The following is a 13,402-nucleotide window of genomic DNA, read 5'->3' on the forward strand; positions in this document are numbered from 1 at the left end:
ACCCTACTACTGCCTTGCACCCACTCCCCAAGGGACTCTATTGTGTGAGTGCAGAGAAAGAGCATGCTTCACTCAGCCACAAGGTTCACACCTGCTTATTAATATTTATTAGCACTTCTGGCATTTACAAATGTCCCAGCGCCAGTGATGTCCCTGACATCTGGTATTGGTTCCCAGAGACCTTCAGTGCCTCCACACTTGGCAGTGACCCATCATCACCAGGTCAGCAGCTTCCTGCCACCAGGATCTTGTCTGTCGGGTTTCGTACCTCCCCCAGGCCTGAGCCCCTTAGGCCAGGGAAGGACTCACATCTTCTAGTGAGAGCCAAATCTGGCTTTGTAGTCTAACTCAACTCAAAAGTTGAGTTAGGAAGGCAATAAGGATGCAAGTGCTAGCTGCTAGCACCTTAGCAGAGATCCCTACTCCCTAATACAGACCCAGCACCCCAAAGAAAGGAATGTCAAGAGAGGGGCTTACCAGGTTATGGCTGTGCGGTTATGACTGTGCTGAGCCTAAGAACAGTGAGCATTGCTGGGTGATGAGCCACATCCCTGGAGAAGGCAGTACCCCCAGGGTCCTTTGGGGTCCCTCTGATGAAGTAGGAGTGGACCTGGAATCCTCTTCCCCACCTCCCCTTATGTTTTCACCTTCAGAGAAGGTTCTAGAGAGCATGACAGAGTGAGCTTGTGTTTCAGAGGATGGAGGAGGCGAAGCTCAGTGACCAAGTATTTGAGGAGGAAAGGTACACAGACACTCCCTGAGGAGTAGGCAGTGGGGACCAGGGACCCTGCCTCTGTCTGAGCCGTCTTTTACAGCTTCAGCATCTCTGACTTTCCTGCTCCTTCTGGTCCACGGCTCCTAGTGGGTAGGAATTATAGAAGTCAGAGGTCCTGACCTCATGCGGCCAAGTCTGTGGTTTCCATGGTAACTTGAACACTGTTCTGGCATGTCTGTGTGTGATGAACACTGACCAGTAGGATGAGTGCACACTGACCTGTGTCCACTGTCCCCTGTTTGTCACCGAGGGAGCTACCAAGCAGGGGGTGGGGACTGAAAACTCTGGGGAGCTATTTCTCCAGCTCAGAGGCCCTTGCCCTCTTGGGGGGTTGCCTGTTCTATCAGCTCCATCCAAGCCATTTGCTCTTGACCTCCCCGATGTCCCATGGCCGGCTTCCACCAAAGCCTGGCAGCATACTTGTAGGACCAAGAAATTCTCCAGCTCAGGAATGGTGCCTAGTGGCCTTGTCCCCACCTCGAGTGGGCAGGCTCAGGATTCAGGGTGGGAAGGAGACCATCCTGCAGGAGGCTAGGGGGCCTGAGGGATGGCTGAGTGAGCCCCACTTCTCTGCAGAACCTGCCTCCGAGCAGCCTGCTGCAGCTTGCAAACTTTTCCTCTCGCATTAGCTCTGCGGGGAATTCTCCCAGGTCAGAGGCTGGCTAGCAGAGAGAGGGGCGCAAGAGCCAGTGAGGAGAGCCGGGCTGCAGGCAGCAGTGAGGGGAGTGCCCTACCTTAGTCCCCTCCCTTCTCACTCCAGTATTAAAAGCCACCACCACCTCCACAGATTAGGAAGAAAGACAGTCAGCAGACCCTGAGCTCTTGCTCCTCCTACACCCTCCTCCTGGCTCCGCTGCTCCCCTTCATTCCTTGACCCATCCCAGCCTCCGAGGACACCCCATCCCTGACCCGGGCAGAGCTCCCCAGCCTCTCACCTCGTGGCTGGCAGACAGCGTGGACCGTAGCAGGCAGTGGAGGGCGGAGTTTGGGGAACCCGCGTTATGCCCTGCCTGAGGCTGACTGGATGCTGAAGGCAGCTGTGCTGCTCGAGTGTCCCCGGCGCAGAGAGCTCCATCCAGGGTCTGCCTGAGCACCTTCTCCTTCTTCCCGGGGCACTGCCAGCACAGCACAGCCTGCCCTCCCCCTGTCACCATGAGCGGCTGCTCCCAGAGATGCAAGCTGGGCTTGGTGAAATTCGCCCAGACTCTCTTTAAGCTCATCACCGGGACACTCAGCAAAGGTAGGGAGCAGCCTCGGATCCTCCCTCCTGTCTCCACAAAGCCTGGCTGTGCCAGGATCTCTGGGTGGGCCTGGGGAGCTGGCATTCGGTGCGAGGAGGGACCAACAGCCTGGATCTCAGCTCCGAGCAGATGGGCACTGTGCCAACATACTGAAATGTCTTGAAACTTTGCAAACAGGTTTGGTGGTGTGTGGCTGGGCTGAAGGACAGAGCCCTGGACACAGTGTGAGGTGATCCAAGTTTCACGAAGTTCCCCAAGTGGCGTGGGTGGCTGCAGTGAGTGAATGAGAGCGAAACTGGTGTATGCGACTGGTTCAGAGAGATGGGGGACCAAGGGCTGGAACCCTGCATGCTCTGGGGGATGAGCCCTGCGACTCCTTCTGGGGTCCACCTCCTGCCACTCTGGGGTTCTAGTCATCCTGCTGCTTCCCAAGTCTCTGCAGTTCAGTTCCATTCCAGGTTCCTCTTCACTTCTCCAGGAACTGCAGCGGGGTGAAGGCAAGCAGTTTGTCTTTATTTTCTAGACAGCCCCGAACGACTAGTGGGGACTAGACCCTGAACTACACATGCCTGGCTCTGCTCTTCGACTGGGAGGCCTTTCTGCCCGAGGACCCCATTCCTTTGTGATGAGGGAGTAAGGTGATGCTGAGAAGTGGGGGGGGGGCTTACAGGGGAGAAGGTGTGGGGAATATAGTGGCAGGATAGAAAAACAGAAAGAAGGGCTCAGATGCTTGCTTAAATTTTCATAGTCCAGTGTAGGCAGGAGGAGAGGGTCTATGGGACATGCTTTGGTAGTAAAACAGGGTCTGGGGAGGCCCCCAGAACCATGAGATCTAGTCGGGTGGCAAGGCCAGCCACATCTAGTCCGCTCTGCTGTCCTGCTGTCCTAATCCAGTGCCCACTGCCTCAGGGGTCTGAGTGGGCAATGAGGTCCCAGCCTGCAGAGAGTGGCCATTGTGTAATTCCTATTCACTTCAGAGATCCAACACTGATCTCTCCATATAGCCTCCAAGACCTGCTTGCCCTGAGCAAACTGGGGCATGTGGGGCTTCCCATGGCCCCATCTTGGGTCCCCCAGGATGGAGGGTTTTAGAGCCAGCCTCAAGGTATCTGGCTCCGTGCTCAGATGAGCATAGTGCTTGCTTCTGCGCTATTTCTGCTTCCCAAAGTACAACTGATCATACCAATAGTGGCACTTAGCGAACCTGCTCTTACCAGGCTTGCCTTTAGCATCATCTTCAGCCTCTCTTTCCTTGGCTGTGCAGGAACTCATGGTGGTCCTTGGGCTATCTCCTTCAGGGCTCAAGAGGGGCTTGACATGATAGGGGACTGCATCAGGAATGCCTGAATATCTCTTCCTCAGAGGGTGGTAGGGTGAGGAGGGGCTGGCTGCAATTTTCTGTACCCCTCAATGTATGGGATTCATCCTGAGACCACATTCTTCACTGTATCCAAACACATGCAGGGTCTGACCCCAACCAGCCACCTAGGAATATGCACTGGAAACATATTCATGCCTGTGTGAGTGTATGTAGGTATGAGTGTGAAGCCTTGTGCTTGTGTGTGCATACGTGTGTGTGGTTATGTTTGCACATGCTTATGTGTACATCTATGTGAGTATGCTTATAGGCAAGTGTTTTGTGCGCATGCCTTTGTGTGCCTGCATGTGCGTGTGTGTGAGTGCTGCAAGTGTACGTATGCAAAGTGAGTGCATCTGTGTGCATGCAGATCACAGGAGTCTTGTTTCCTGGGTCAGACCCCCTTCACCTTGAAGTGCAAGGATAGACTTGGTCCCAGTGACCCTGAACTGGAGTGAGGGATTTGAAGTTGGAAGGAACTCCTGAGTCTCAAGCAAAAATGTGATGTTATCTGTGCCATGAAGTAGATAATAGAAAAATGTCTCTCTGGGGACTTTCTGTGTGGGATTAGCATGCAGCTCTCAGATTCACTTTCACTGAAAGTTGCATTTGGGAGAATTTAGAGTTTGTGTATGGTCTGTACCCTAGCAGGACCCTGAATTGAGTATGGAGAGGCACAATGCCAACCATGGCGGACATTGTCCAGGGCTTAGGTAAAGCTGGGAACCCGAGCAATAGTACAGCAGGTAGGGCACTTGCCTTGTATGCAACCAACCTAGGTTCGATTCCCAGCACCCCATATAGTCCCTGGAGTACCACCAGGAATCATTACTGAGCATAGAGCCAGGAGTAACCTCTGAAGCACTGTTGGGTGAGACCAAAAAAAGGAAACAAAAACAAAAGTCTGGGGACCTTGGAGTGTGGGTAGAGGAGCCTTCAGAGCTTTGCTTCTGGGGGCTTCAGGGGACGTTTGCCATGTCCAGGAGAGGAAGCTTTGTGTATGGCCTATGGCTTCCTGTTCTGTTCCTTTAGCACTGCTTTGCTTTGCAGCTGGGTTTCTCTGAAATGTCATGCACTTTCTCACTTAAAAATGAAAGTTTGCAAAGCAGCTTTGAGTGGGAAATGCTATTGTGCCAGACAGTTGTGCCTGATTGTTGTGTGCCAAGAACCTTACAGCCCAGGGTAGAGGATTGGGGGGGGGGGGTTGCATCTCATGTGGACACCTCATGAGAAGCAGCAAAGAGCCCCCTGAATAAAGTGGGGGATCTAGGAGCCTAGAAGATGCTGCTCTTTCTTGGTGCCAGACTCTAAGCAGCCTTTCTAGAACAGTCTGTACTTGCCCCAGAACTTGCTTTACTTAGGCAAGTGCTGAGACAGACTGTGCAGACCTGGTTTCTTTCCTAGGGGGCCACCTGCTGCTGGTCCTGGGGGTGCCTCCTGCCCCCACTGCAACCAGCCCCTTCTCCACTCCCTGCTGCAGAGCCCTGGGGGAGGACTACAGGAGAGCTTCTGCAGACTGGCTGGAACAGGAGGTTTCAGCGGTTTCCTTCTGCCCTTTGGGCCCCATCTGTCACCCCAGGCGCAGATGGCACGGCCAGAGCTGAAGGGAAGAAACCTGTCCAGGAGAATCTCTGTGCTGGCCACCCACAGGCTGACCCCATCCATTTATCTGCAGGCGAGGGCCCGAGTCTGGACTCCCCCAGTCCCCAATCCCACCCCCAGTGGCTTGTCCTGCATGTGTACCTGTGCGTGTCCCCCACCTCCCGCCCTCGGCTATTCTGCACACCCCCTGCGGCAGTCAGCAGAGTCCATCCAGGCCTGTTTATTCTGGCGCCGCCGCTGCTCACACACTCTATTAACTGCGGGTCCGCAGGGGAGACACTCGTTTGCCCCAAATTAAAAGGAGCTGGAAATGGTCTCATCAAGGTAGAAGGGGTGGGTGCTGCAGGGCATGACCAGGTTCTTGTAGCCTCCCTTGCTTGATCTCTTAGGGGTCCCCGTGGCTCTCCGACCCATAGGGCTCCCAGGGTGTTGCCTCCCACCTGAACCCAGTGGCAGTGCCAGGGCTGGCATACAGGAGCGGAGCAAGAACAGCCGAGGCCAGACAGGCAGAGCCTGATTCTAACCCCACACTCCACCCCCCCATGCCTCAGGAACCAGGGCAGCCATTTCCACTTTAGGAAAGCCCTTAGGTTTCCCGGTGCCTGCTTCCTGCCCCAGCCACTCTGCTTACAAGCTCTGTGTTTGGACACCATCCGTTGGCGTTTTATGGCTGGCTGTCCCCTCACCCTTCATCTTCACCTCCCTACATATGGCTCTCTTTGGAGGAAGGCCTCATGCTTTGAGGAACATGGAGGTGGGAGTGTGAGGCATCCAGAGACCCCTACCTACAACATGGGATGTGCAGCCCCAAACTTCATGGGGCCCTGGTGGTTGCAGGCTGGTTCTGGGGTACCTGCACCCCATCTCAGTTCTGGAGAACTGCTGGAAGGGACTGGCCAGCAGGATCTGGAAGATGCATCAAAGCTGGCCGGAGACACTTTCCCTTACATTGATTGGGGTCTTGGCAGCATCTCCAATTAGCCCAGATGCAGAGTCGTGGCCAAGGTCTTCTCAGAGCCATCTGACCCCTGATGAGAAGAGAAGGGGAGACCAAGGCTCTGAGGCGGGTTGTAAGGGAGACAAGCAGAGAGGAAAACAATCCACAGGGCACTGGACAGGAAGAGCTGGGAAGGAAGTGAATCACCTCCCCCACCTCCTCCACCTCTGCCGCATTCCCTCCTCTTCCCCTCATTTTCTCCTCCTCCCTCTCACCTCTTCCTGCTCCTCCTCCTCACCTCATCTCCCCTTCAGCTCAACTCATCCTCTTCACCTCACCCCTCCACTTCATCGCTTCCTCCTCCTCCTCTACCTTAACTCTTCTTCCTCTCCACCTCCCCTTTTCCCTTCCACTTTACCTCCTCCAGGGACATACCCCCTCTGCCACCGGCATCCTTCCTGTGGGGATGCATTCATAGACTCAAGATCTCCAGCATCTGGCAGGGGTCTGGAAATGGGTGGGATGGAGGCTTGCGCAGACACTGGGGTTCATTTCCCCCATCTCAGTCTGTTCTTTGCAAACTCTTGACAAACCCACAGCGGCTCTAGAAGGCATTTCTATCTGTCTGTGGTCCTGCCTGGGATGGCCATGTGCTGTCTGCTAACAGCTAGATAGAGCTGCTGCCTAGAGTCCCAAGAACAGTCACCCTATAAAGAGGGGAGCCCCCATCTGTGCCTGGCTAGAGGCTGAGGACACGGAATCATGTGCTTCCAGGTCTCTGCCTCCACCTACCCAGTCCTCGGGAGTCTGGGGAAGCAGCAGGAATTTTGTCTACCCCTGTCTTTCTCACCATTAAATGAGCTGATGGGCCACACACCCCCATGTTCCTGTGTTAAAGTCCCTGCCTGTCCTGGTACTATACATAGGGGCAGGCCTTAAAAGGGGGATTGAGATGAGAATGATACAGAATGGGGTGGGGGGTCAGATAAAGAGGAGAGGCCATGCAAGGACATGGTGGACATGTGAAGAGAGCATCGCCTAAAACATCAGGGTGGTGTTCCCAAGGTGTGTGTGGCCCAAAAGAGAATACCACTTGTCCACATTCTGTCCTTGGGTTCACAGTAAAAAGCACCTTCATATTTTTCATTATTTTTCTTTAAATTTAAACACCATGAATTATTAAGTTACAAAGTTATTGGTGATTGAGCTTCAGACATAAAATGTTTTAGTACCTACCCCTTCACCAGCATTTACTTCCCTCCACCAGCATACCCAGTGTTTCTCCTGTACCCACATCTTCCTCTGTAGCTGATACTTCCCTCCAATGCCCCATTTTAGGAATATGTTTGCAATACTATACTGATAAGAGTTCATCATGCATGTATAGTGTTCATTTATATCCCACTTTACCTCTTTTCAGCACCCAGTTTTGGTTCCGAGTAGCTTCTTCCCTCTATCATTGTTATAGTTAACCCTTTCCCTCTCACATCTCCCCAGCCCAGCCCACCCCAGCCTCCCATGGCCAACTTCCTCCTAAAGACCAATTCTCCTGCTCTTCATTTCTATTTCCTTTGGGCATTATTCTCCTGCTCTTTTATATCCCACATATGAGAGAAATCATTCTGTCAGATAGAAATCTCTATCTGTCCTTATCTGACTCCTTTAACCCAGCATTATATTTTCCAGAGAGATCCATGTAGCAGCAAATTATATGATTTCATCTTTGATTATGGCCGAGTAGTATTCCATTGTGTAGATATCCTTTGTGTAGCTTCTTTATCTACTCATATGATCCTGGCATTTGGATTGTTTCCAGATTATGACCTCTGTGAACATAGGAGTACAAAGATCTCTTTTTATGTCAATTTTGGTCTCTTGGTGTTCACTTCTGTTGGGCTAACCAGTTTCCATTCTTATTCAGGATATGTTTGTTACTCATTGATTGGAAGCACTTGACTGGAAGATCCTTTGGATTGGTCTTTCACCCTACTTGTTCTCCACCCCAGGCTGTGGTCTTGAGATTCCCAATAAAGACCCTGGGTCTCAGGGGAAATACACTTGCGATTTTGGTTTTCCACGACTGAGCTATCTGCTTCTTAGAAGAGGGAAGGCTTGCATGTGAAAATTTCTGAACCTGTTAAGGGATACCCTTAACCATGTATGGATTATTTTCTGCATTGGCATTAGCTTTCAGACCCACATTCCTCCAGTCCCTGGGATTGGGGCATGAGGCTTCACTACATACTCCTGGAGTGGAATTGCTAGGTTATATGGAAGTTCAAACATTCCATCATCTGCCACCATTACAAACAAGATAGCCATACCCAGTAGCTATGTTCTTTCTTTGCCATTCCCCAGCCTCTGGCATCACCATTTCCCTCTGACCATGAGGTTGATCAAGTCACCTTATCAAGTCACATGAGGCTATGGTCATGGGTCTATTTCATTGCACACATATTTCTGAGACTCATCCATGTTGAGACTGGGCTGGAATTTCACTTCTTTTAAAAGCTAAGTACTATTACACAGTACGATAGACCAGATTTTCTTAATATTTTATTGCTGATTTTTGGGTTGTACCCAGCAATACTCAGGGTTGACTCCTGGAGGGTGTGCTCAGGGATCACTCCTAAAGGGCTTAGGGGGCTATATGTGATGTCAGGTTCAAGCCTAGGTAGGTGGTATTGAAAGACAAGAGCCCTTCCTCCCTGTGCTATCACTCAAGTCCCATATTGTCTTTTTAAATACAGCTTTATGAAATATGAGCATGAGGATGAGGGAGGGAGGGAGAGAGGGAGGGAGGGAAGGAAGGAAGGAAGGAAGGAAGGAAGGAAGGAAGGAAGGAAGGAAGGAAGGAAGGAAGGAAGGAACCCTGTAAAACCAAGGAGAGGAGTGACATGCCTCAAATTGGGATGGTGGAGAAAACTGTCCTTATATGTATGCATCTGTCACTGTCCTTTCCTGAATGGCACATGGGGAGCCAGACCCCCAGACTTTGCTGAATATCTCTATGCCACCTGTGGTTCTGCCTGGTGTTCCTGCAGCTCCAGCAGTGACCATCAGCCATTTTTGTTCCTAGTCGGTCCTCCACCCCCTGCTATTTGTGATGCTCTACCCATGGGGCCAGCCTTCTGGGTGCTTTACCTGCTTTGTTGCTACTCCCTGTCTGTCTCTCCTGCCACTCTTCACCTGGCACGCTCAAGACATCTGTTCTCACCAATGCCATAAGGGCGGTGTTCAGAGACTCCCAGCCAGGGTGACCTATGTGGGCTCATCCCATCCATGCTCTCAGGTCCAGGAGTGATTGTTCTGTGCATGTGCTTCTACTCTCGAGAAACTTGGAGACTGCCTGGGATAGAAATGCTCTGGGATTCTCTCTACAGAGACCAAAGTGTGCTCCATGCCTTAGTTCTCTCGGGTCAGTGTGAGCACAGCACACACACACACACACACACACACAACCACATGTATGGGAGAGAGCCTGTGTGTGTCACCAGGACCAAGGGTGCAGGTAACCCACTCTGAGATGCTCCACTCAGCGAGACCCTTCTAGACCTGCATTCCCTGTGATGTGTCCTGCACCCCCAGCCCCATCTGTGACCCCTCTGTAAGAGACACTACCTATGATGGTGGACCCCTTTTTAATTTAACTTCCTCCTGCCTGAGCATGAGGGGCTCACCTTTTCTTGCTGCCCCCCAAAGAGTGTCCACTGCTGCTTCTAGAGGCCTCGGCACAGAGGCCAGGAGAAAATACACCTCCCTCTACCAGTTCTGGGGATTCCTTCTGTTTGCTCCTATAGGTTTGTTCCCAGATTTCCCACACTAGCTCTTGCTGGTGCTATATTTACCACATGCCAGCACAGAGAAGTGCATGCCTGTATGTTAGCTATGCCAGGGCTGACCTTGCCTTAAGAACGGGTTGGGAGAAGTCAGTCTCAGAGGGAAGCATGTTTGTGGGGTTTAGGCTAGGAGAGCTGGTAAACAGGACCCACTTGTTACAGAGGCACCCCTCTGCTCACGTGGATGGGACAGAGAAAGGAGCTATCAGGAGTACTATTACCAGGGGTACTACCAGGGGTCTATTTCTGGGCAGCGAGGACAGAGAGAGACTGGTTGAGCTTGACCATGGCAATGAGCAGAAGGCCACAAGTGAGCAGGAAGCTGGGCCAGAAGAACGCATCCAGCAGCGCCTGTGGCCCATAGCGCCGCTGGAATAGGACGTCGCTGGCCTGGCCCTGCGGAGCTGAGAAGCAGTAGAAAACTGTGTGCGTGTGGAACCGGGTGCGGGCCTCCTCCACTTCTGCACGGGCTGTCTGATAGTTGTCTCGGCTGTCTGGGATGTAGGAGCACTGTAGATAGCAAAGTGTCCAGGGGCAGTGGCTATAGGAAGGCCCCCTGGACCCTATGTGTGTCCTCTGGACACACCACACACACACACACACACACACACACACACACTTAATGATCAAACAGAGCCCAGTAAGCTGAAGTGAGCTGAGGCTGGGCCACCATGGCCTCTGAGGTTCCTGATAGACGGTCACCCCTAGCATGGCCTTGGAGATAGGAGAGAAGGAGAAGCCTGAGGGGCCAGAGTGAGCTCCTGATGCTGGTGGGGATCAAGAAAACCTGGCAGTCTTATTTGTGGTGGTCTGGCCACTCTTGGGCTCTGCTGCTCCCCAATACCAAATGCCCTGCTTAGAGGCCTGGCAGTCAGGGGCCATGGTAGGTCCTTGGCAGGGGTAGGTCCTTGGCCAGCAGGAGGCTTGGAAGGGTGGGGACAGTGACGGAAAAGTCAGCGAGCATTGCCCTGGCTGACTAAGCCTCCTGGGGCTGGTGGCACTGGTCCCTCCACCGGTGGCTCTGCCCCCTCAGGATCCTTATGAGGAAGTGGCACCCCAGTTCTGATTTCTCCCATTGCTCCTAGCTCCTAGCACCTAGTGCGGGGCACACAGCTTCCCTCTGATGCCCACCTGTTGCTGCAGTTCCCTGTGCCCCTTGGCTGCTTGCTCCTGCCTACTGACCCCAGTCTACCTGTTGGTTCTGGTCCCGCGTGTCCTCGGTGTGGTACAGCACAGCCCACCCGGCCACCGCTGATACATTCACCCATAGGCATGGGTACCGGGGAACCTTCTTGCCCTTCAGCTCCTCCTGGTCCCGGATGTGGGTCTCAAGCAGCTGGCATGTTGATCTCTGAGTCCACACACTGGGGAAACCATGAACGCATGGCACATTCAGATTTGGGTGGCATAGTGCTCATGTCTGGAGACTACAGAGACCAGACAGAACCCCTCATCTGGCCCTTGGCAGCCACTAATAGGTGTGGGATGCCAGAACATGAGAGCAGTCCATCTTGGGAACATGGGGCTCTGGGGCCACCCTGCATCAAAGCTACTCAGCCCAAATCCACGGGGGCACTTAAGGGGCCCCTCCAGGTTCACTCAAGGTACTCAAAGGTCACACTTCAACAACGTGAACCAGAATTTCTGGGGTAGATGAGCTCAGGCCCTGGTATGATTTCATTTTATTTGGGGAAATTTTGAGCAACACCTGGCAGTGCTCAGTGCTCATCTCTGCACTTAGGAATCACACCTGGCAGGTTCAAGGGGCCATTTAGGATGTTGGGGATCAAACTTGGGCCAACTGCCTGCAAGGTAAGTGCTCTTCCTGCTGTCCTATCATTCCAGGCCTGTAGCAACATTTTTCAGGACCTCCTGGCCCCATGATACTACAGAGTAGTATCCCTCAGCCACCACCTCTCCATGTGATAGCAGCAGGAGGCAGCTGCAGCTCAGAGCCTGCTTTTCCCCAGAGCATTGCCATTGAGTGTGTGTCCCTGAACCTGGGACATTGGTGAGGGGGGATAGGGGCACATGGGTCATATTCAGGCCTGGTGGCTGCAGCACTGAGATGTGAATGGGAAACCAGGTAGAGTTGTGACCCTCCACTTGCCCACAGTAGCAGGAACCCCAAGATGAGGATCTGAGGCACAGCCCTGGTTTGTCTGGAAAAAGGTCAGGGCTGGTCACAGTCTCAGCTTGGCCCAAGAAAAACCCCAGAGCTGTTTGTGTGGACAGGCCTTCTGTGCCTCTTCCCCCGAGTCCTGCTGTGCCTCCATGCTCTGAGCTCACAACCCTGGGCTGGAAAGTACCTTCTCTGGTGGAGGGGCAGCAGGCTGGTGCCCAGGATGTAGTAGGTGATGGCCGCACACACCACCATGGCCACGCCCAGGCACAGCGCTCGTGTCTCCCCCCGCTTCTGGGCCATCACCAGCTTCTTGCCCATGTTTCCAGGTGACTGTGATCATGTCTAGGGTTAAGGATGCAGACAGGGGGGAGGGAGATAGCACTGGTCAGCAGGGAGGGAGAAGAGGCAAGTGGTATGTGGGCTTGGCCCAGGGCACACACAGTGTCCTGTGGACTCAGCCGTTGGTGACTGTCATGGTGCAATGTAGCATGTGAAAGCTGGGGAAGGGGAAACCTGGACTGCCCACACCTGTTAAAGACCTTTCAGGGGACCGAGCTGTGTAGAGAGCAATTGGAGGAAGGAGGGGACTGGCCAAAGATAGTCAGGCAGCCCCACTGTGCCCGAAGGCCGCTTGTCCAGTCTCACTGGCCAGAAGGTAGCCAGTGGGAAAGATGGGGCTGCGATTCCTGGCAGTCTCCCAGGTAGTGGCATGCAACCTGGCCTAGTATCACTTGGTGATGTTAGCTGAGGCTTCTCTGAGGAAAGCCCAAGGGTACCTGCCAGCATGTGCATTGCTCTGGTTACACTGTGCTGTCTTAAGCTCCCCATTCACTAAGCCAGGATTGTGCTTTGTGGGATCTAGTCCTATAGCCCAGCCCAGTCCACCCTCAGGACTGGCCAGCAGGCCGGGGAAGCCCAGCTATGTTGCTTCCCAGCCTCCTCCAGTACAGTGTCCCTGAGTCCTGTCTGGGGAGAAAACCCTTCCCTGGGTGCTCTGGGGCAATACTCACAGTCTCCATGCTCCAGATTCTCTGCTGCTGGACACTCTCTGCTCAACCCAAACCCTTCCCAGGAGACGGCTGGAGCGGCCACAGGAAGCTGAGCTCTGCCTTGGGACGAGCCTCATGCCCAAACATGGGCACGTCTGTGCACTCGGCCAGGCCTGCAGGCAGCAGCCCAGTGCAATGGGGATGGGGGGGTGCGGCCATCATCCCTCACCTGCAGTATGTGCTCCTTCTCCCAAGAAACCCTGGCAGCTGTGGGGACAGGGACTCCTGGAAGGTGCTTCTCACTGCTCACTGCCTCTCCCTCAGAGCAACACAAGTGGGAAGTGGTTTTTCTGGAGTTGATTTGGGAATGGGGAAGGAGTTGAGGCTGAGGGGTTGGGCCGTCCATCCCCTGGGCAGCCAGCCAGACCCCATAATCAAGCTCTTGACTCAGCCACATCCATTCTGTGGGACCCTCGGCATGTCTCTGCACCTCTCCGAGCTCCTGGGATTTAAAAAGCTCTTTATTGAGGTGGTGCT

The 13,402-nt window shown here is 53.4% G+C and overlaps 2 protein-coding genes across 2 annotated transcripts in view; one reads left to right on the top strand and one right to left on the bottom strand.

Annotated features, from left to right (window-relative positions):
- Nucleotides 1-1,875: 1,875 nt before the first annotated feature.
- Nucleotides 1,876-13,402, top strand: part of KCNIP1 (potassium voltage-gated channel interacting protein 1) — a 166,938-nt gene continuing 155,411 nt past the window's right edge. The window contains exon 1 of the mRNA XM_049776092.1: nucleotides 1,876-2,015. Within this exon, the coding sequence (XP_049632049.1) occupies nucleotides 1,928-2,015 (88 nt within the window). The 5' untranslated portion in view covers nucleotides 1,876-1,927. The remainder of the gene's footprint in view (nucleotides 2,016-13,402) is intronic.
- KCNMB1 (potassium calcium-activated channel subfamily M regulatory beta subunit 1) lies at nucleotides 9,785-12,302 on the bottom strand. The gene is made up of 3 exons (XM_049776100.1): nucleotides 12,061-12,302; nucleotides 10,944-11,115; nucleotides 9,785-10,261 (listed from the first exon to the last, which is right to left on the bottom strand). The coding sequence occupies exons 1-3, from the start codon at nucleotides 12,192-12,194 to the stop codon at nucleotides 9,992-9,994; spliced, it is 576 nt and encodes a 191-aa protein (XP_049632057.1). The 5' UTR covers nucleotides 12,195-12,302; the 3' UTR covers nucleotides 9,785-9,991.

The sequence above is a fragment of the Suncus etruscus genome, chromosome 6, assembly GCF_024139225.1.
Source record: "Suncus etruscus isolate mSunEtr1 chromosome 6, mSunEtr1.pri.cur, whole genome shotgun sequence".
NCBI classification, from domain to species: domain Eukaryota; kingdom Metazoa; phylum Chordata; class Mammalia; order Eulipotyphla; family Soricidae; genus Suncus; species Suncus etruscus.